Source organism: Desmodus rotundus, chromosome 1, assembly GCF_022682495.2.
Source record: "Desmodus rotundus isolate HL8 chromosome 1, HLdesRot8A.1, whole genome shotgun sequence".
In the NCBI taxonomy this organism is placed as follows: Eukaryota; Metazoa; Chordata; class Mammalia; order Chiroptera; family Phyllostomidae; genus Desmodus; species Desmodus rotundus.
In genome coordinates this window covers 169,565,974-169,589,908 of record NC_071387.1, presented here as the reverse complement: position 1 = coordinate 169,589,908, position 23,935 = coordinate 169,565,974, and the positions used below count along the sequence as shown (strand labels likewise).

The 23,935-nt window shown below is 42.1% G+C and overlaps 1 protein-coding gene and 1 non-coding gene across 7 annotated transcripts in view; one reads left to right on the top strand and one right to left on the bottom strand.

The window, feature by feature from the left end:
* Positions 1-23,935, top strand: part of OCLN (occludin) — a 49,504-nt gene that overhangs the window by 5,309 nt on the left and 20,260 nt on the right. For 5 of the 6 annotated variants that reach the window (XM_024578520.4, XM_024578519.4, XM_053912941.2 and 2 more), the window contains 3 exons: positions 1,083-1,193; positions 6,417-7,092; positions 10,092-10,253. In XM_024578520.4, the coding sequence (XP_024434288.2) occupies positions 1,144-1,193; positions 6,417-7,092; positions 10,092-10,253 (888 nt within the window). In that variant the 5' untranslated portion in view covers positions 1,083-1,143. Of the gene's footprint in view, positions 1-1,082; positions 1,194-4,645; positions 4,720-6,416; positions 7,093-10,091; positions 10,254-23,935 lie in introns of all 6 variants that reach the window. The other variant, XM_053912947.2, reaches the window with a different exon arrangement.
* LOC112321230 (U6 spliceosomal RNA) lies at positions 22,005-22,115 on the bottom strand. Its single transcript, XR_002976509.1, has one exon. It is a non-coding gene; the product is annotated as a U6 spliceosomal RNA (small nuclear RNA).

Below are 23,935 nucleotides of genomic sequence, written 5' to 3'. Positions count from 1 at the left end.
AGGATATGAGGGATCGCTGCTATTGATTTTAAAGAACAAAGATTAAAGAGCTTGAATTGATACACTGTTCCTCATACAGTGATGTAAGATTGCACATACTTTATTTGAGAAGGAAAAATATTAGACACTTTAATATACCCAGATAATAGGTCTTGCTCAAGATCTTCCTCCCTCTTCCCTCCTTTCTTCTCTTCCACTTCCTCTCTCTGCCTTTGGTCATCCCCATACCACTTTATCTCGAAGTTCGGCCTTAAGTTAATGCCTGTGGCAGAGCTGCTTTCTTTGGGTGTGACCTTCAGGAGAGCTGTGTCTCACACTGAACTTCCACAGGTTCCCGTGGTATAGTGGAGACACTTAATAAATGCTTGTTGATTGAGTGAAGTTGGAACAAGTTGAGGACTTTTAGAACAAAATCATTCCGCTTTTCCCTTAGAGAAGAGGACTACTTAATACAATGTGTGTTTGATGTTTCCCCCCATAATTTGTAAAAACTGTGCTCCGTTTTGATGACTAAAAAAGCAGAAGGGGAAAATGTCCACAGTCCCACCATTCAGAGTTGCATCTTGTAATCGTTTGTATTGAGAAAAGCATACTTTTAAACCAGATTATGCTTTAATTAACATTGAGGGGCTAGTATGTGCTAGACTCTGCTAGCTATGCAATTTTATATGCATTCTCATTTTATGTGAACTTCCAAAGTAATGTGAAACAACATATTTCAAATTTTTTTTTTCTTATGCCTATCTTTCTTATTCTTTGAAGTGACTTTAAAAAAATAAATACCATTTTTAAAAATCACTACAATGTAGGATTTGAAGTTCAGACAATATTTGTCTGCCGGTGATGTACAGAGCATGGTGCTAGGCGCTGTGAGGACTGCCAGGCTCAGTGGTTGCTGGGCTCAGTGATTTCCTGGGCTGAAGGAATCAATGGTCCAATCTGTAAACAGAGCCATGGGAGGAAGGACAAGAGAAGTAAACACGGTGTGAAAGGTTACTTGGGATCGGTATCATTCGTTTTCTTAGTGATGCAAGGAAACTGTGAGCTCAGAGTGATGTCATTACCCTACTTATGTTGCCTAGATTGGCTTATCTTGGGAGCTTCAGGACATTGCTCATCTTGAAGATCAGGTGACCACTGACCATGTCATCGAGGCCTTTTGAAAGTCCACCTCCATATAGACCTGATGAATTGTAAGTAAATAATTCTTCATTTTTTTAAAAAGTCTGCTACATGTAAAAAATATGTACCTAGCATTGTTGAAACTTTGTTTCTACAATGTTGAAATCTATTGTTTGTTTGCTTTTAAAAATAAAATATGTGTATTCATTGAAAAATGAATTTCCCTCTTACCCATAACTTCCAGGATGACAGTTTTTCTCTGCAGAGGCAACTGTTGTTACCTGTTATTAATATTTGCTTCAATATAGTCTAGGCTTTTATTTGTGTGTATATTTATTCCTTTTTGTTTTTCACAATTGGTATGAAGCTTTCATATTAGTGCCTTTATTTTTTTAAAGATTTTATTTATTTATTTTTAGAGAGGGGGGAAGGGAGGGAGAGAAATATCAATGTGTAGTTGGCTCTCATGCACGCCCCCAACTGGGGACCTGGCCCTCAACCTGGGCATGTGCCCTGACTGGGAATCGAACCTGTGACCTTTCAGTTCGCAGACCAGCACTCAATCCACTGAGCCACAGCAGTCAGGGCCATGTTAGTGCCTTGTTTAAATGGCCCTTGGCAACATAACGATTTTTTAACATTTATATTGAGATATAATTCACATACCATACATCTGACTCATTTCAGTGATTTTAATATAGTCACAGAGTGTGGAAGCATCACTACAATTTTAGAACATTTTATGACTCCCTTCCCAAAGAAACCCCTACCCATTAGCAGTCATTCCCCCAGTTCCCCCCCTAGATAACAACCAACAATCTACTTTATGTTCCAGGTTTGTCCATCCTGGACATTTCCTATAACTGGAATCATACAGTATGTGGCCTTTTGTGATTGACTTCTTTCACTTAGCATAATGTGTACTGCATTGCCAATTTTAAGGGTGATTCTTGCCATTATTTAAAACAAAAAACAACATTGAGGGTTCTTGGCATTCCTAGAAATTTGGGTTTAACAGTGGACTCTTCAGTTTTAAATTCATTACCAAGCATTACTTGGGATTTCCTCCTTTAAGTAGTTTGTAGCTTTAACCCTTCGATAATTGTAGTTGGGTTAGTCTCTTGACTAATAATTTGAACATGGTATTGGACACAGTTGTTTATGGCAACGTGGTTGTTAAAAATGTTAGAGAATATAGCCCTGGGTGGTGTGGCTCAGTGGATTGAGGGATTGAGTGCCAGCCTGTGAACCACAGGGTCGCTGGTTCGATTCCCAGTCAGAGCACATGCCTGGGTTGTGGACCAGGTCCCCAGAAGAGGGTGTGCAAGAGGCAACCGCACATTGATGTTTCTCTCCCACTCTTTTTCCCTGCCTTCCCCTCTGTCTAAAAATAAAATAAATAAAATCTTTAAAAACAAGAATTATCTTTAAAAAAATGTTAGAGAATATAGTTATTGAGTAGTGTTGCATTACCTGATGTTTGTTTTGTGTTGCATTTATAAACGATGGTGAAATATAATATACGAATAGAAAAGGGCAGAGACGTGTGTATGAGTTGATGAGTAAAGACAAAGCAAAATTATCACCTAGGTCAAGAAAGAAACAACACCTCAAAGTCCTGCTCTGACCCAGCGCCAGGTCAGCACCCTAGTGACATAATGTGAGCCACGTGTGTAACTTTATGTTTCCTTAAATGCACATTGAGAACAAAAGAAATTAACTTTGATAATGTATTTCACTTAATATATCCAAAATGTTAATGTTTTAACTCATGACTGATATAAAGACTGATTCGGGGCATAGTTTACATTCTTTTTTTTTTTTTAAGACTTTGTATTTTAGAGCAGTTTTACATTCATAGCAAAACTGAAAGGAAGGCACAGAGATTTCCCACACTCCCCCTGCCCACACACAGGCACAGCCTCCCTCATTATCCACACCCCCCACCAGAGTGAACATTTGTTACGATCGATGAGCCTATGTTGGCACATCAGTGTCAGCCAGAGTACATAGTTAATATCAGGCTTCTCTCTTGCTGGTCTGACATTTCTTTTCATACTGTGATTGCTGCGTATTTTACAGTTAAAAGCACATCTCAGTTTGGACTAGCCACACTTCAAGTGGTCGGTAAACCTGTGTGGCTAGTGGCTGCCATGTTGGCATAGCTCTGTAGCATTTCATCATAGGATGTATCACAGTTACCCATTAAATTGGGTCCCCGGACCAGTTCCAGTGTAGGGCGTTCCCCACACACCAACAAACAATTCTCGGACACCGACAGGGTGTTCAAGAATTCAACTCTCTGACACTTTCTACCCAGAGACAGTCTCAGATTCCACAGTTGATGGTTCAGTCCTACAAGACTGCCCCAGGTTCTCTGTGCTTCTGACCAACTGGCTACAGACTGGAGGTTCCAGTTCAGATCGTCAGTTTGTTACCTGCACCTTTGACTATAAATCAGAGGTTCCCACAACTCTCCTTGCGTTCAGTTAATTTGTTAGGACAGTTCACAGGACTCAGAGCAACATGTTACTTACTAGGTCACTGGTTTATTGTAAAGGACATAACTCAGCAACAGCCAGTGAAAGAGATCCCTAGGGCAAGGTAGGTGGGAAGGGCTTAGAGCTTCCATGTCCTTTCCAGGCACACCACTCTCCCTGAATTTCCACATGTTCACCAACCTGGAAGCTCTCTGAAGCTCATCTTTGTTACATAGTCATGATTGATTAAGTCATTGGCCTTTGGCAATTGATTCAACCTGTAGCCTCTCTCCCCTACCTGGAGGTGGTGTGAGTGGTTGGATGGAGCATGGAGGGTAGGGGTTAAGACTGAAAGTTCCTGCCCTGGCTGGTGTGGCTCAGTGGATTGTGTGCTGGCCTGGGAACTGAGAGGTTGCCAGTTCGATATTCCTAGTTAGGGTATGTGCCTGGGTTGTGGGCCAGGTCCCTAGTTGGGGGTGTGCAAGAGGCAACCTACTGATGTATCTCTTGGACATCAATGTTTCTCTCCCTCTCTCTAAAAAATAGAGAAATGAAATAATAATAGCCCTGGCTGGTGTGGCTCAGTGGATTGAGTGCCAGCCTGTGAACCAAAGGGTTGCTGGTTCCATTCCCAGTCAGGGCACATGCCTGGGTTCCAGGCCAGGTCCCCAGTAGGGGGTGCATGAGAGACAACTACATATTGATGTTTCTCTCCCTCTCTCCTTCCCTTCTTTCCCTCTGTTTAAAAATAAATAAATAAAATATTTAAAAATAATAGTAATAGAGTATGGTAATACCTGTTTAAAAAAAAAAAAAGACTTGAAAGTTGCAACCTTATCCTACCCTTAGTGCTTTCTGCTGGCCACCTTATTAACAAAAGACACCTTTTTCACTCTCGATACATAGGAAATTCCAAGAGTTCCTGGAGCAGTGAGCCAGGAATTATGGAAGGCCAAATGTATATGAGAAAAATTTGGTTAGCTGAATAAGTGACCAAATACATATTCCTTATAAATGACATCAGTGTACCCATTCCACTTTAGGTAGGTGTTTGGCCTGTTTCCAGTGTGGGGTTATCATAAGCAGTGCTTCTGTGGACATTATGCTGTTAATGGGAGTAAGTTGATACAATCATTTTGGAAAACACTTTGGCATTGTCTAGTAGAGCTAAAGCTAAAAAAAAAAAAAAATTGACCTGGAAATTCTACTCCTGGGTGCATACCTTAGAAGAACAAGTGCTTGTGAGCGCCAGGATACGAGATGTTCAGGATACTCAGAGCCGCGCTGTCTGTGACGGCCCAGCCAGAGACAGCCCAAATATTTGAGTGGAGTGGATTATGGAGCTTTCATAGTCAGTGTTGTCACAGACCAGCTTATCAGTGTTCTCTCCTCTTTCTCCACTGCCTTTTCATTCGCATACACTCAGGTAGCTTTTGGAAGCATGTATAGCAGTAAGATGTCTTGCCTTGGGGTGAAGAAGGTGAACTGTGGAAATAATGGCAAAAACAAAAGGGGTTGAGGTCAGTTTGCTAATTGAATTTTGCCTTCCCAAGGCATGCAGGTCTTACATTCAGTGCGTCCACACATCAGTGTGCCTTTTACAAATGTGCTTATGATAAAATTACTGGAGTTTGCGAGATAGCTTTATAAAGGAGAATCAAGATCCAGTCAGGCACTGCCCTCCTGAGTCCTCATTACATATTTGATTTACTTTGTAACTCCTATCATACTAATTATAGATTCTGTAAGGATTAATGTCTTACCACCCTGATAGAGACTCAACTCCATGAGGAGCCTGGACCGAGACCATTCTGTTCCTTGTTGTATCCCCAGTAGTGGGCACAACCCCAGCCTGGCAGCTCCAGTAAATAGCTGTAAAATGAATAAATGAACAAATGTGCCTTCTTAGGTAGGGGAGCGAGGCTACCAGGAATCACACGTGGTCATCAGTGGGTCATGGTAGGTGTCAAGTCTGAATGCACCGGTCTCAAGTCACGCAGACAGACAGGTTGACACTGTTATTTGAAGCTTCGGGGCTTCCATCCGCAGGCACTGTGATTAAACTGGCATGGAGTGTCCCACCTGGGGATTTTACACATTCCCCATGTGTAGCAGAATTTGAGAACGTCTATTCCACACATAGAAACTAGAGTAGTCATTCTCAATCTGTGGTCCCCAGACTGGCGCATCAGCATCATCTGGAAGCTTGTCTTACCCAGACCTGCGGAATCAGCAACTTTGGGGGTGCAGGCCAGCAATCTGCGTTCTAACAGGCCCTGCGGGGGATTCTGATGCACAGATTTCTTTACGGTTCAGATGGTATCTGGGCCCATTCAGGCAGCCCTGACAAAGGACTGTAGGCTGGGTACCTTACGAACAACAGAAATTTATTTCTCTCAGTTTTGGAGGCAGGAAGTCTGAGATAGGGTGTCAGCATTATCAGGTCCTGGTGAAAGCCTTCTTCCAAGTTGTAGACTGCCAGCTTCTTGGTTGAGTCCTCACGTGGTGGAAGAGGCAAGAGAGCTCTTCTGGGCCTGTTTAATAAGGACATTAATCCCATTCATGAGGGCTCCACCTCATGACTGAATTACCTCCCAAAGGCCCCACCTCCTAATACCATCACTTTGGGTCTTAGGATGTTGACATTTGAATTTGGGGTGGGGGGGGATGCAGATTGCCCCATTGCAGTGGGACAGTTACTAACAATAGTTTTTTTGGTCAGTGGTTTGTTTATATTATTCCAAGTGCTTTATACATTCTCTCTGGTTACCTCCCAAGAGTGCTAATTTGAGATTGTTTTCATGTGCATTTCAGCAAACCCAGTCATTATGCACCAAGCAATGACATGTATGGCGGAGAGATGAATGTTCGACCGATGCTTTCTCACACTGCATATTCCTTCTACCCAGAAGATGAAATTCTTCACTACTACAAGTGGACCTCCCCTCCAGGGGTGATTCGGATTCTGTCTGTGCTGGTTATCGTGATGTGCATTGCCATATTTGCCTGTGTCGCCTCCACACTTGCCTGGGACAGAGGTTATGGAAACAACATACTAGGAGGTGGTGTAGGCTACCCTTTCGGAGCAGGTGGCTTCGGAGGCTACGGAAATGGCTATGGTTATGGCTACGGTTATGGCTACGGAGCAGGTTATACAGATCCGAGAGCAGCAAAGGGCTTCCTGCTGTCTATGGCTGCCTTTTGTTTCATTGCTGCCTTGGTGATATTTGTCACCAGTGTTATAAGATCTGAAATCTCTAGAACAAGGAGATACTACCTGACCGTGATAATAGTGAGCGCTATCCTGGGCTTCATGTTGTTTATTGCCGCAATCGTCTATATAATGGGAGTCAACCCAACTGCCCAGGCCTCTGGGTCCCTGTATGGCTCACAGATTATTGCCCTCTGCAACCAGTTTTACACACCCGCAACTTCTGGACTCTATGTGGATCAGTATTTGTATCACTACTGTGTGGTGGACCCCCAGGAGGTATGGATAATTTTGTTTTCTTCACACCCCCTCTCTCCTTGGGTCAGAGGCTCTCAATTTGGGAGGCTTAATAGAATCTCTTTGGGAACTTTAAAAAAATATTGATGCCACGGCCCCACTTTATTTAAATCAGAATCTGGGAGAGGGGCTAGGTGTCATTATTGAGATACAATTAATATACCACATAATTCATCTACTTAGAGTACAGTTCATTGGCTTTTAGTCTGTTCAAAGAGTTGTGCAAACAATCAATTTTAGAAAATCTTCACTGTTCTCCAAAGAACATTCACTAATCCATTCCCATTAGCAATCACTCCCTATTTCCCACCTCTCCTCAGACCTGTTCTGTCGATGTGCCTATTCTGGGTATTTCATATAAATGGAATCACGCAATATTTATGCAGTCTTTTATGACTGCCTTCTTTCATTTAGCATAATATTTTTAGGGTTCATCCATGTTGTAACAGGTACCAGTACTTCATTCCTTTTTATTGCTGAATAGTAGTCCACTAGATGGATATCCCATATTTTATGTATCCATTCATCAGTTGATGGACATATGGATTATTTCCATATTGGCTGTTATGAAAAATGCTCTGAACATTTGTGTGTAAGTTTTCATGTGAACCTGTTTTAATTTCTCTTGAGTTGAGTATATACCTAGGGGTGGACTTGCTGGGTCTTATGATGACTCTGTGCCTAATCTTTTGAGGAACTGCCAAACTTTTTTCCAAAGTGGTTACACTACTTTACACTTACCAGAAATATGTGGGATTCCAATGTATGCGTGTCCTCACCAACACTGTTTCTGTCTTTCTGATTGTTGCCGTGCTGGTGGGTGGGAAGTGGTGCCTCGGTTTGGCTTTGATTTGCATTTCCTTGACACCCACTGATGTTGAGCTTGTTTGAGCTTCTTAGTGCATGTGTCTTCTTTGAGGAAATGTTGTTTAGAACCTTGGCCCGTTTTTTAGTGGGCTGTTTTTATTTTTATTATTGAGTTGTAAGAATTCTTTCTATAGCTAGATGCAAGTCCCTTATAGGTACATGAATTGCAGGTATTTTCTCTCATTTTGTCATTCCTGTGTCACCTTCTGTATACTATTCTTTGCCCCAAAGCCTTTAATTTTGATTTGATTTGAGTTTTCTGTTGCTTGTGTTTGGTATCATGTCTAAGAACACTTTACTGAATTCAAAGTCACAAAGACTTACTGCTGTGTTTTTTTTTCCTAAGACATATTTTTCAAAATCCTCACCCTAGGACATGCTGATTTTAGAGAGAGGGGAAAGCAGAGAGAGGAAGCGAGAGAAACATTGCCCCCACTTCTGACTACCCACAGTCCTGTGGGACTGAACCCACAACCTAAGCTTGTGCCATGACCAGGGACTGAACCCACGACCTTTCCGTTTACCAGACAATGCTCTAACCCACTGAGCCATACTGCCTAGGGCTCTTCTAAGACTTTTAAATTTAGCTCTTTCAGCTAGGTCTGTGATCTATTTTGAGGGTATTTTGGGCATGGTATAAGGAAGAAATTAACATTATTTACATGTAGATATCCAGTTGTATTGGTATTCTTTTTTGAATAGACTAGTCACCACTAAATTGTTCATGCCCTAGTCAAAAACAGGTAATAAATGTCAGGGTTTATTTTGAAACTCTCAATTTTATTCCATCAACCTATATTTCTGTCCTTATGCTAGTACCTCACTGTCTTGATTACTGTAGCTTTATAGTATGTTTTGAAATCGGGGAGTGGGAGTCCTCCAACTTTGTTCTATGTCAAGTTTATTTTGGCTAGATTGTGGGTCCCTTGCGTTTGGGTGTGAATTTTGGGATCAGCTTATGAATTTCTGCAAAACCAACGAACAAACAAAACCCAGCTAGGATTTTGCATTGAACCTGCAGATCAATTTGGGGAGTATTGTCATTTTTACGTCAAGTCCACTGATACATACAATGTCTCCATTTACTTAGGTTGTCTTTAACTCCTTTCAACAGTGTTTTGTAACTTTTTTAGAGTGTAAGTCAATATTTTTAAAAGCTACCCAGGTGATTCAAATGTTCAAAGAACCCTGCTTTCAGCAACCGTGAGTCACCCACTAGTTATACTAAGAAAATGTTTCTGGGTTACTAATTTTTTGTCCTTGTGTTTTCTTCTTTTCTCCTCACACTGACTCAGGAATTCTCATTCTTTTACCTGAATGAGTCACTCTGTTTTGAAGACTGAAATGGTTTCCCTGCAAATGTAGGTTTTCACAATGTTTGTTGTTGACATTCAGATGTACTTATGGTAAACAGGGCGCAGGGTTGGTACCCCGTCCTTTTTTAGCCCTCGGACCACCCCAAACCTGTGTTCTTTGGAAAAGGCTGTCGCTGTTAGGTAGACAGCTGCATCGAAAGACGCCCGCTACCCGTTAGGAGGCATCCAGGGCAGAGTGCAGGTGCCTGCCGGACTCCAAGCGCCTTGCGCCAGTGCACCACTTAGCATACCTACCAGGCTCTGGGAGGACTGTCCTGGGCAGGGTTTCCTTGCCACAGAGCCCTTTCTAGCAAGTACACAAAAGACTCCACAAACAGAAACCTGCCAGACTAAATGAATCGTTAGTCGATTTTCTCTTAATTTATAGCTTGGTCAGATCATGTCTGCATGATATGGTAAGACAGATCCTCTGTAAAATATGGCACCTTGGTGCTCCAGCTTCGGAGTAGTTCTCCAAAACATTCTGAAATGGGCTGATGGCTGTACCTCACATTAATTAACCATGTTCTGAGGATTGAATTAAGGTGTGTATGTCTTTTGCTAGCCTTAGCCCAACGGGTATGGGCTAGGTTTTATATATCTAAAATGTAACATTGTATCCGTTTTATATTGAGTAAGCCACAGATATTTAGTAGGGTGATTGTATATAGAGGGTGGATTAGGTACTTGTAGAGGGTGCAGTGGGATAAAATAAGCAATTAAAATCTGATTATGTCAATATCTTCCATCTCTTTTTAGGCCATTGCCATTGTACTGGCGTTCATGGTTATTGTAGCTTTTGCTTTAATAATTTTCTTTGCTGTGAAAACTCGAAGGAAGATGGACCAGTATGACAAGTCAAATATTTTGTGGGACAAGGAACGCATTTATGATGAGCAGCCCCCCAATGTTGAAGAGTGGGTAAGTATTTAAAAACAAATCAGCAAGCATCCAATCTTATATTAAACCCTTAGGTTTCTGTGTCTAAACTCGACTTTTGGTGCTTTCCGAAACTTTGCTCTTAGAATTATTGTGTGTTGCAAAGTTGGGGCCTCAGATTTTACTTAGACCTGAGGAAGGTGGGATAAGTGGAAATTATGTTACTACAAGGTAAAAATCAGATTTCCATTTCCAAGAAGTGGATGTAGGCATTAAAAAGAGATTACTTACACAGGAGTCTTGCTGAAAGAGTTTGGCCTTTACAAAACTAACCACACCCCCCACCACCTCCCCACCCCCAGTCCCTTTTATTTTCCTGCTTATCTTTTGGAGGGAAACACTATTACTCAAGGTGCTGTCTTGGGTTAAGATTGCCGCCAAAGGGTGTTTTTAGAGTGTTAGCAGGTAGCAGACCTTTAAACTTTCTGCATGGAGAACAGCCTGGTGAATCATAGTGTCTACCTTTGCACTCATATTTACCTATGAAATACTTTTAGTGAGGCAGAGAGAAATTAGGATAATTTCCTTTTTTGTCTATACTGTTAATCCTACCTCTAGTAGCTTCCTATACGATGTGACTTGCTGAAAGCCCACAGAGTCTCTCTCTTCAAAAATATCTCCCCAATGCATGTTATTGCTAGCCTAACCTATCTTTAGAGGTGTTTGGAATAAGACTTGTTTCTCAGAAATCCTCTGTTCAGATGATGTTGGGAGCAACCTCAGAAACTATCACAGGTTTCTTTGAGCAGATTGATTTCTTCCATGAAAGTTAGTTTAGAATCCTGGACGCTCGTTCCAGGGTAGAATGAAGTGGGGGGTGGGGAGGTGTTGTAGGAGTTAAGCAGAAAGGACTGGGTGGGTACTGCTGGTCCGTGGTAAACACATTCATTGATCATCCCAAAGGCTCTTTCAGCTCCAGCATTGTACACATCTGTGTTTAATTCTAGAAATGTAGATGAAGTTTGTTTGTTTTTAATAGTTAGTTAGGGAGCAAAAATGAAGCCGTCTTGGGAAAGTCAGAAGGTGTGGTATGCATAGTATATGCCAAGGAGATGATAGTGCAGTGTCCCTGCCCTCTCCTTGAAGCCTGCTGCTTCTTGGTTCCTCCCCTTTTCTCCCACCCGGAAAGCAAGAAGGTGTTAGGGAATGTTTTCTTTTGACCTTGAGCTCCAGGCGAGGCCACCTGCAGATGGAATAAGACAGTCTGTTGTGAACTATGAAGTAAATGTTTTGTGGAGAGTTTCTGGGTGTGTTAGTTTTTACTGGCTGTTGGATTTGTTTACTTAAGGTTTCGAGAGCCTTAAAAAAAAACTGACTCACGAGAGACTAGCCAGTAATAATAGAGTCCCAGTGAACTTTGGGCTGTCACTGGATTTTACTCTCATGGAGGTTTAATCGGTTCTAGGTGCTTTTGATAATTGGGCAAAAGATAGTCATAGTAGCTTAGGGAGGTGACGATGATGGTGAATTGTAGAGGACTTAACTTTTTATAGATGGAATAGCCAGGCTTGATTGTTTTACGTGTACTTGGCAGGTTTACTGTAGTAATAACTGTTTTGTTATATGAAACTTAAAGAATGATCTGTTGAATAGTGCCTGTATGGTTTTGGTATATTGTTTAATGGGATACTTGCAAATTCCTTATTTCTTTTCCCTTTCCCCTTGTTTCCCCAACAGAAATTCCTGAGGAAGGGTAGCATTTGAAATAGGTGACCTGAAGGTGGTTTTAGCCACAGGCCTGTTGCTTTTCCTTTCGTTCCTTGCTCACCTGCTCATGTTTGTTTTGCTAAACTTGAAACTAGAACCAGTGCCTCTGATCTTGAGAGAGCTCCTCCATTTCCCAGTGAGCTCCTGCAGTTCCCCAGTCTTCTCTGTTTGTTGTTCAGAACCTGTGCATCCAGCCCTCTGTTGGCTCTTAGGAAGAGGAATGTTTGAGTAGGAATATTTGACATAGGTATATGTCAAATTTTTTGGAGGGTCAAGTTCAGTGTCCTCCTGTACTGCCACCACTGCCACCATCTTGGACCTCCTCAGAGGTGCAATTTTCTTTCTTTCTTTTTTTTTTTTTTTTTTTTTTTTTAGATTTTATTTATTTTTTTTTTTAGAGAGGAGAAGGGAAGGATAAAGAGAGGGAAAGAAACATCGATGTGTGGTTGTCACGCCTGGTACCGGGGACCTGACCTACAACCCAGGCATGTGCCCTGACTGGGAATCAAACCGGTGACCCTCTGGTTTGCAGTCCCGCACTCAATCCACTGAGCTACAGTAGCCAGGGCCTATGTTTGAATCTTTAGCATAATGGTTTCTCTGCCTTCCTAGGGGCTCTTAGGTTTTTTCCCCCTCCCCTTTCTGTATATCTTGTACTTTGTAAAATAAACAGACCATCTTTGCCCACCGTTTGGGTGTTAACCTGGTTCTTTGAAGTCATTTACATTTGTGCCAACATTGTTATATTTTAAATGTTAAAAGTTCTTTTAATAAATTTATAGATCTTTATTTTTTTCTGTATGTCCTCAAACCCCAGATCTAATGGGTATTTTTCTTTCTGAATTTAAATATAATCGCTTGGCTCTGGAGCACACCCCTGCCTCTCTTCCCTCTCAGGCATGCATTTTTACTTTTCTGTCCTAAACTCTAAGGGACCGCACGAGACTTGTAACCAGGGGAGCAGTGGGCAGCAGCAGCTCATCCTGGGCTCACCCGCTGAGCCTGTCTCCAAGGCCCCTTTTCTCTGACTCTCCAGTGAGCTGACAGCAGCCCCGCCTTGGCTCACTCCTTTCCTGTAACGTTTCTAGAGAGCCAAAGCAGCCCTGCTTAGGCGCTCTCTTGTACTTGTAAGCCCTTCCTTTGTTTCACTGTCCCCAGCTTTAATAAATATACTCTTAAAAAAAAACCAATCATTCATTGATGAATGATGGGGATACCTTTTGAGAGATGTGCCACTAGGCAATTTCATCACTGTGAACATTGCAGAGCACACTTTCACAAACCTGGGTGGTAGTACAGCTTATTGCACATCCAGGCTGTATAGTATAACCTTCTGCTCCTAAGCTACAAGTCTGCACAGCATGTTTCTGTATAAAACACAAAATTATATCAATTACAAGACACTGCAATCAAGAGACACAGTGAACGCAAGATATGAGGCTCCTGCCTACATAACACAGCATACTGTTTTATAGCAAAACTTTTTTATAAGTAGAAAGAGTACACTCTAAAATAATGATAAAGAGTATAGTAAGTAAATCATTAACGTAGTTGTTCAGTATCATTATCAAGTATTATGTACTGTACATAATTGTATGCAGTACACTTTTATGCAACTGGCACTGCAGTAATGCATTTTGCTACATTTACGAGCTACGAGTCAGTAGGTGATAGAAAATTTTCAACTCTGTTATGGTCTTAATGGACCACTGTCCTAGATGTGATCCATTGTTGACTGAAATGCTATGTGGTGTGTGACTGTGTGTATGTGTGTGTGTTTATTTGTTTAATCAGTCAATCTGATTGGTAACTGTCGAGAATTTGGAAAATACAGTAAAGTATAAATTTTTGCTACTCTCAGTTACTATTTTAGTTTATTTTTTTTAATCCTTTGCCCCCTTCTACTTCTTATTCTAAATCACAAGTGTGACTGTATTCCCTGTCAGTGTAAAATCCTTTTTGAAAAAATTTATTGATTTCTTTAGAGAGAGAGTGACATGTATCAATTCACTCTTGTACCCACCCGCGCACTCAGTGGCTGCCTTCTGTGTGCACCCCAACTGGAGATCGAACCCACAGCTCTGGCACATTTGGGACGATGCTCCAACCAACTGATCTTCCTGGCCAGGGCCAGTCCTGTCTTTTTTTGTTTAACATTATATTGTAGGCTTTTGTCATATCATTAAATCTTCCTCGGAAACATTTTTGATACTGTTAAAATTTTATTGAAGTATAATGTATATCCTTATACACAGAGTAAAGTGCATTAAGTACACTGTTTAAATGTAGGGCTTGGTGACTTTTTACATATTATAGGCCCATGTATGTATCCATCACCCGGATCAAAATACAGAACATCCAGTGTCCAAGGTTTCCTCATGCCTTTTCTCAATGAGTATCCCCTACAGAGTGGTAACGCCCTTATTTCTATCAGATCTGTTAGCTTTGCTTGTCCTTAAACTTCATATACGTGGAATTACGTACTGTGGGCTTTGTGTCCACTGAACATAGTGTCTATGAGATTCATTTATGTTGTTGCATCTGTATTTGTGGATTTGGGGGGAAGAAAAAGCTCTCCTAACCATCCCTTTTTTAAAAGCCCATGGTCAGAATCACATTTATTTATTTATTCATTCATTCATTTTAAAATTTATAAACAGAAAGATGTTCTTTACTAGAAATAACTTTTTTTTAAAAAAATAAGATTTTATTTATTTACTTTTGGGGGGGGGGAGGGAGAAAGAGGGAGAGAAACATCAGTGTGTGAGAGATATATCTGTTGTTTGCCTCTGGCACACCCCCAACTGGGGACCCGGCCAGGCACCCAGGCATGTGCCCTGACCAGGAATCGAACTGGTGACCTTTCACAGGCTGGTGCTCAATCCACTGAGCCACACCGACCATGGCAGAATTATAATTAAAAAAAATGTTTTGAGGGGAAATGTCTCTGTGCTATCATTGTGTCCCCGTTTGCCTACTTTCACGTATTTTTCCCACCCTTTTCCACTCTTGTGCACACTCTTCTTAGTTTCTTGTGATTTCCTTCATTGTTTTATTTTAGAAAAATAAAGCAAGTAAAAATAGACTTCCTGCACTTTTATACAAAACTTAGCATACTGCTCACACCATTCTGCTTGCACCTGGGCCTTTCACTTCACAGTGTATCTTGGCACAATAATATAACTTTAAAAAATTGTATATCTTGTATAGATGCCTGTCCATGTATACTTCTTTCTATCAGCGAGATTTTGCAGACTAGTATTACTGAGTCAAAGGGTATATATATTTGTACCTTTGATAGATACTGAGACATCGCCCTTCTTAGGAGTTGTACCAACGGACATTACAACCATCAGCAATGTATAAAATTCTGGTTCTACACACTTTTTCTAATAACATTCCATTGTAACTATGCTCACATCCAGGGGCTGCTGTGCCCAGGGGCTGGGCCCTCCTGATAATAGAGCATATGGCAGCTACTGTGTGGACTAGGGAGATGGTTTCTAGAGAAATGGCGCTCTGTGGACAATATGGACTACAGTTGCCCCCTTATCTGCAGGGGATACGTTCCAAGAACCCCAGTGGATACCTGATATCACAGATAGTACTGAACTTTATATCGACTGCTTTTTCCTGTGCATACTTACCTAAGATAAACTTCAATTTATGAATTAGGTACAATAAGATTAACAACTAGTAATAAAATAGAACAATTAAAACAGTATACTCTAATAAAAGTTATGTGAATGTGAATGTGTTTTGCACAGTGCAAAACATCGAATTGCACTGTGCGCACCTTCTTGTGATGCTGTGGGAGGACACAGTGCCAGTGTGAGGAGACAAAGTGAGGGGATGCTGGGCGGAGGGATGATTCACGTCCTGGGTAGGACGGAGTGGAACGGCATGAGATTTCATCACACTGCTCGTAACGGCATGCAATTTAAAACTTGTGAACTGTTTAGTCCAGTAATTTTCAATTTCATGTTTTCAGACTGCTTTTGACTGCAGGTAACTGAAACCGTGGAAAGTGAAACTGCGGGTAAGGGGGGACTAACTGTACACGAATATGCTCTATATGAAGTAATTGTAATTGTCCCCTTATTGTTGATGCCTGTGGTCATCTGGCCAGGTTTAAATTCAAAGTGCAATTTGAATAGCTTAGGATGAGTTTCTGAGCAGGTGTGTGCCTGTTTCACCCCAGTGCCCCTGAGTACTCTGCGGGCTCCTCCCAGAAGGTGTAATGGTGCTCAGATCCCTGTCTGCCCCTCCTTGAGCTGGGCCTCATCCAAGGGCAGAAACTGTGGTCTGAAAAGCTGTGTCCTGCCAGTATACAGAGAATGCCAGTGGCGGGAGAGCCGTGGGTGCCAGGGCTGACAGGAAGGACTTCAGCCCATGAAGATATAAGTACTGCATATTAATCTTTGTGTTCAAACCTCTCTTCTCCCACCTGCATTTTCAGCAGGTCATAAATATAAATATCAGGACATAAATATTCATTTTCTCTAAAGTAAAGACTTAAAACTGGGATCTGCCTCTAGAAAATCCCACACCTATGGTAAATATTAGAGCTGATTATAAAACGTGTACTTGAGATTAGTTTTTATTGATACCTACCGTGCTCTGGTGAAATGGTCCCTCAAAGTTAAGAACTTCAGTTTTGGGAGGTCCCATGAATAAATTTTGATTTGGTGTTGGTCAGGTGAAAGAAAGTAGAAACAGAGCCATGGGGGACCTTAGGGTGAGGGGTCCAGTGTACCCCAGCGAACTTACAGGAAGGAGGCGGAAGATCTTCCCGTTGGACACGCTGACAAGTGGGTGGCTTGTTGGCGACAGAGTCAGGACTGGAAGTTCAGTGCTCTTTTCAGTGTAGGGCGTCAGGCCGACTCAGGTTTGGGCATCACGTCTTCATTTGGTAACAAAGCTAAAAACAGTCACAGCAAAACAAAGAAATGTAGGAGCCACCGTTTCCTAAGTAACCGTTATAGGGCAGCCACATTATTATTCTAACTGCAGCCCTTGCGGTGTGGGCCCGCTCACAGGAGAAGCCGAGTTTCGCCGACAACTTCAGTAATTTGTCTGAGACTTGACGTACTAATCAGCAGGACCAATATTATATTTGCTGTTATAACTTGTATTTTTTGGGGGGGGTGTATGTGTGTCTTTTTTCCCTCTGGACCTCGGGGTTTTTTGTCCATAGAATTGGGGAAAATAGTATATTTTCCATGTGCAATTGAGAAACTTCCTATGGGGAGGGTCACCTTAACTTATACGTGGATTTTTTACTGGGGGGTGGGGTCTGGCACTCCTCATCCTTGCATTAGCTTAAGGGTCCACTGTACTTAGTAGAACTAACAGATTAAAATGATAATACATGGGTAAAATGCCCGTCTGTACTACAGATCAGCAGACTGATTCTCAGTGAGTATTTTCTGCACGTCTCCTAATTGGCACCTTCCCTTGTTACTGACACAGGACGATGACAGCAGAAGCAGGCATAGACTGAGTTTGGAGAGAGCGTGCCATAAACTTGTTTCTCCATTGCTACCAAGTAGTAAGCAAAATTTGTTAAACAAGAGTCCATTTTAAAGAAGGAAATATTTAAAGCTAAGTGTTACGAAGGTAGTTCTATTTCTATAAGTTTCTAAGGCTTTGACATTGTGATACAACACGTATGTAGCATTACTCCCAGTATTTACTTGCCAAGGTAAGAGTTAGTGAGGATGAGCTGGCTGGGGGTAGAGAAGGGACAGGGCCTTTGGTTGTCCTTTGTGGTCAGCCCAGGGGAGCTTTTGATTTCCTTGGACTTGGATGAAGATAGTATATTTATTTAATAGGTTCCTCATGTATAAATGGGGAAGATACAAGTTCCGTCTACAGATTTCTGATTCTGTAACGATTAAAGGTGTTAGGTCAGTCCAGGCCAGCACATAATAAATAATAATAATTTATTAATGCCCAATAAATTTTAGCTAGAGTAATAATTGTTAGCATTTGCAGTGATGAGCTTAAATAAGGGAGTTTGGGTAAGAGGACCTAAAATTAATGTTGGGTGCAGTTTAACTTAATTTTCCTCTTATTTGTAAGCTTGTAAACTTGTTACAAGTTCTGATAAGAACAGTTTATTTTGTTTTTTCTGAAGGGCATAGGCAGGCCCTGCATATTATCTGCTTGCACACAGGATGGGGAGACAGATATGCATGGGGAAGGTGACTGGGACAGGACAGGGGTGGCAATCAACACTGGACATCTAAAGAAATTTGAATAGCTTTTTAATTTTCACCCAGTATAAGCTTTCTTCAATGTAAAAGCGGTCCTGTCTGCTGCTGACTAATTGGTATACCAGGCTTTAACCCTGGGAAAGAATTTACCAATACCTGTGGCCTCAGGTGGGTCAAAATGGAACGGAAGAGGAAGTGCCTTTTCTGACGACTGGCTTTGGAACCACCAGCATGGAGAACAGAGGCCCTGTCTGTCCCGGCACCCCTGTGATGAAAAAGGGCGGGCGGACAGGCCGGGCATCCTGGAGAGCTGGTTTAGAGAGCTGGTTTGTAGTGGAGGCAGAATATGTGCTGAAGCTGATGGTATCTTTGTGGCTCTCTGAAAGCAGGAGTTCCTAGATTTCCAGCACTACATAGAATTAATATTATGTTAACGGTAGCTGATGGTTATAATGGTCCAAACAGGGCAGTTGTCTGCCTTGGTCAGTGGTTCTGAAACCTCAGTAAGCATCAGAATGGTTTGGAGGATTGCTTGAAACAGCTTGCTAGGCCCCACCCCCAGGGTTTCTCATTCAGTAGCTCTGGCGGGGGGCGGGGGGGGGGGGGGTGGTCGCTGAGAATCTGCATTTCTCATGAGTTCCCAAGTAACGCTGCTGCTGCTGGTCTGGGGACCACACTTTGAGAACCACTGTCCTGCAGGCCCAGTTTGAGTTAAGGTATGCATAGGGCCTTTTCTGCATCATGGCACACTTAGTAAATAACAACGTTGTAGCGAGTACTGGAGTAAACCGAAGGGGATTTGGAACCTCAGGTGGTGACTGACCAATGGCCACAGGCTCTGAGGACTGAGGTGTTCTGTGCCTTGTGGCATTCCTGTTGGGGAGCGCTGGTGTAAGGTGCACGGGTATTAAAATACAGTCTGTACCAGGATTTTCGTTTCTAGAGCAAGGAGTCCTTGAATGGTGTCACTCACTGGCTATAAGGTTTCTGCAGCTCACCTTCTCCCAAAGCTCTGTTAACAATTCATTGGCTCCCAGGGAGTTTCAGAATTCATTTTTGTTGGTTCATGACAGGCCACATGCGTTTCAGTTGGAGGCATTGTGTTTGCTAAATCTTCAGTGCCATTTGATCAACAGGAAATTATTCAGACTCGCTCATACCTGGTCCATGCATGATCTCTTCATTTGTGGGGTTAGTACATTTGGGGAACATCTGCTTTCAAGAGGCCAAGGGTGGAGAAAGGTTTGAGGGAACTTTCCAGGGGCAATTTTGAGGCTCTTGCTGGGGGAGCATCTTGTGGATTTAATATCATAAAACAGGAAAAACGAGTTGGACCACTTACTGGTCTGAAAGTGGATGCAGGTGGTAAAACTGGAGATGGTACTTTGAGATTAAGGTTTGTCTGTTGTCTTTCTCCACTGTAATTACCAAGCAGGAAAAGTCCTTCTGTTTCCCTTTGAGGGTGGTGTTTCTGCACTCAGACGGAAAGGCACCTGGTGACTAAAGCAGCATGCATAGTAATTTCGTGTCAGAAGCTGTTTTTGCAACATTAGTCTAACAGGCAAATAAAACTCTGCAAAATGGATTCACCTCACGTCTCGTCAAGGTGAGGTGAGGAGTTCAGGCAATGTTACAGGGACTAGTCAGTACCCAAACAACGTGGGTACCTCAAGCCACATTTAAATTACTAGGTGACAGTTTGCCAAGAGAAAAAGAGCTGGCCTTTGGAGCCAGGTGGGCCAGCATTCAAATCCCCCTTCTCTACCACACTGCTTTCTGTGTGACCTTGAGCAAATTAATTTAAACACAGAGGCTCAATTTCCTCATCTGAAAATGGAAATAATTGTATCTACTCGGGCAATGGCGAGGAATTCACATGGCCATAAATACTCCACAGATGAACTGTCTATTTCACTCTTAGAGGCCGCGACTTTTGTCAAATTGTTTCACCAGTTGGATGCAGGGGAGACTGACTCTTTCTCCCAGGAGCGAGTGGGAATAAAGACAGGATGAGGAGATGGGGAATGGCTGCTGTCGCTCCTATTTGCTTGTGCTGATTCCCAATGACATGAAGTTGTTTTGCACGGAGAGAAGTGTTTTCCCCAGACTTTGTTTTGGGGGACAGACTTTCTTTCAAAGGGCCCTAAATCACTCTGCTTTTTATTCTCTCTGTCCATCTGGGTCCCAGGTGAGGAGACGCCGAGATGGCAGGGGTTTGGAGAGGAGCTGGAGGGAGCCATGTCCTTCAGGCGCCCCACAGGGATTTAGGGTGTTTTCATGAAGGAGTGTTAGGTTGTCACAAAGCTTTCTTTCATAAGTGACATAATCGGAACACTTCTAATGAGTATAATTAAATTTTGAATAAAATATTGTTCTCCTAAATACTTCTTGTGAAGAGCTTTTGAAATTATTTCATTTGAATTTAGTTCATTTTGACATTTCAGAAACACTCTTGTTCTTTCCGGGATTGAAATATGAATCTTAGTAAAACTTTTCCTGTGTCTTGCCCTAAATTAATTATTCATATTCTTTGAATTAAACAAGGTCTGTGTAAGTGCTTGTCCTTTTTGAATTCAGTCTCAAGAGTAAGTCTGAGTCAGTTTTGGGTTGCTTGAGGTGTATGTCTTGTTTCCCTTTTATAGTCTGTCTGTAGGGGGAGGGTGCCCGGAGGACCAGGGACTTCTCCGGCAGATCCCAGATGAGGGGAGCTGGGGGGCCCTGCTGGGTGGATTTCCGCTGCCCACAGCTTGCTCCCCCCTTCACTTGGGTCTCCTCCCCACTGGAAGGCCCTGGAGTCAGGAGCACTGGATCCGCCTCCCAGGCTCCTCTCTGCTTTGGAGCAACAATTCCAGCCTTTGGTTTCTGGAATGTTGACTCTCCAACTTTTCTTTCCCCTCAGTACTTGGTAGAAGACAAATCTTCCGTAATTCATGTTTTTACTTCTGTCCCTAATTTTTCAGAGCTGTTCCCAAGATAGTTGAGGAAAATTGCTCACCATTTGCTGTTTAGAATTAAGCCTAGTTTTTCTCAGGTTCTACATCTTTTAAACAAATTTCATTTATTACAGTGATTATAGTGGTGGAGATTTTGTTAGTATGTGTATGTGTTTTAAAGAACTTGAACTCCATCATCAAGCCTTGTGTGTTGGCTGAGTGGGGAGTCCATCAGTAACGAGAGTGAAGCTCAGAAATCCTAGGATGCACAGTTTGAGGGCTCGCTGTATAAATTACTAATACGTGGTCACTCCCTACTGGGGCTTCCCCCTTCCTTCTCCTGTCCTTTCAGAGAAGCAGGTTTATCCTCACTTTGCATTGCTACCATGAGAAAAAGTAATATTTTAGCTTTTTTTCATAAAAAGTGAAGCATAAAAGGGAAAAAAACAGACCTTACTCCTTGTTTTACAAATATGTTTTGCTTCTGCCTCTAGAATCTTATGCTCCTTTTAAGGACACAGTCTGCTTATTCTTTTTTGAATCTGTCTGGGGATTTCTTTAAAACTAAAATTGCTGGGCTGATCCCTGGCCTGGGGGGGGCCCAGGCACTTAGAGCGTCGTCCCCATACACGAGGTTGCAGGTCCGTCCCCAGTCAGGGCACATGCAAGAATCAGCCAATGAATGCGCAGCTAAGTGGAACAGCAAGTCAGTGTTTCTCTTTCTCTCTTCCTCTCTCTCTAAAATCAATAGAAGTAAAAATTTAAAAAATTATTGGGGAGACATTAGTTAATAAAATTTTATAGGTTTTAAGTATATAGCTCTATAATACATTATCTGTATATTGCATTGTGTGTTTGCCACGTCTCGGGTATTTTAAAAATGTGAACCTATCACAAATGTGCATGTCATCCTTTTGCTGAGCCCGTGCTAATAATTAATTTTCTTTGTATTGTTCCACCTTTAGATATGTTCTGCCAAAGCAAACAGTACTTTGGAATTTTTTGTGCAGATGTATAAAAAAGGTTTAAGCAACCAAAGACCTGCTGGAGGGTGAAGCTAGTGGACAAGTTAGTCCAGTCCTGCCGATTCAGAGATAAAGGTTGCTCACAGCTGCTCACGTAATAAGATTTTTGGATACATAGAGTGTGGAGCGGCAGTAAGTGAGGTAACCTTTGTGTAGCAAACTCTGCGTTCCTAATGTGTGCCAGGGACTATGCAGGGCTTTGGAGACCCAAAGAGAAGGCAGGGGGCTGCTCAGAGAGAGGTAGTGGATTGTAGCAGAGGTTTCCCAGTGAGGCCTGTATTTAAATCCCACATTACTATTTACTAGGTATAGGTCTTTGGGAAAGTTGGCAAGCTCTCTGAGCCACAGTTTCCTCATTTCTGAAAAGGGAATCATAGTATTTACGTGTTAGGTTGTGCCTTCTAGATGATGTATCAGTTCAGCATTTGGCACATTATAAGTAGGCAGACAGAGATGGCTTTTAGAACAGGTGACTGCCTACTGAGGTTAGAGATATGGGAGCAAGCCATTACACTGTGTGTAAACAATTGTTCCACAGTGCAGAAGTGCTGTGGTGGGTGGGAGGATTGTGTCCACAGGTGCTTGGGGAGATAGGATGACAGATAGGTACCTCACCCAGCAGGGACACATGTGGAAGGCCTCCAGAAGATAGTGGCATTACTAATCCTTGGTAGTGAGCCAAGACTTGAAGCCCAATTAAGGATTATCTGGCAAAGGAAAGAGGAAGGACATTCCATCCCAGGCAGTAAGAAGTCTAAAAGGATACCCATGCACCTTGGTTTTGCTTTCTTGTTTGTGAGTCAGTAAGAAATCTATCAGTGTTGAGCATCTGCTAAAGTTGTTAAAGGGAAAGAGCCTGGAGAGATATTAAATGTGTTTTTTATTTTAAAGATTTTATTTCATTTTACTTTTAATATATTTATTGATTATGTTATTACAATTGTCCCATTTCCCCCCCCACTCCACTCCACCCCACACACCCCCTCCCTCCCACATTCCTCCCTATAGTTCATGTCCATGGGTCATACTTATAAGTTCTTTGGCTTCTACATTTCCTACACTATTCTTACCCTCCCCCTGTCTATTTTCCACCTACCATTTATGCTACTAATGCTCTGTACCTTTTCCCCCTCTCTCCCCCTCCCACTCCCCTGTTGATAACCCTCCATGTGAGCTCCATTTCTGTGGTTCCGTTCCTGTTCTAGTTGTTTGCTTAGTTTGCTTTTGTTTTTTGTTTTAGGTGTGGTTGTTAATAACTGTGAGTTTGCTGTCATTTTTACTGTTCATATTTTTTATCTTCTTTTTCTTAGATAAGTCTCTTTAACATTTCATATAATAAGGGCTTGGTGATGATGAACTCCTTTAACTTGACCTTATCTGAGAAGCACTTTATCTGCCCTTCCATTCTAAATGATAGCTTTGCTGGATAGAGCAATCTTGGATGTAGGCCCTTGCCTTTCATGACTTGGCATACTTCTTTCCAGCCCCTTCTTGCCTGTAAGGTTTCTTTTGAGAAATCAGCTGACAGTCTTATGGGAACTCCTTTGTAGGTAACTGTCTTTTTTTCTCTTGCTGCTTCTAAGATTCACTCCTTCTGTTTCATCTTAGGCAATGTAATTATGATGTGCCTTGGTGTGTTCCTCCTTGGGTCCAGCTTCTTTGGGACTCTCCGGGCTTCCTGGACTTCCTGGAAGTCTATTTCCTTTGCCAGATTAGGGAAGTTCTCCTTCATTATTTGTTCAAATAAGTTTTCAATTTTTTGTTCTTCCTCTTCTCCTGGC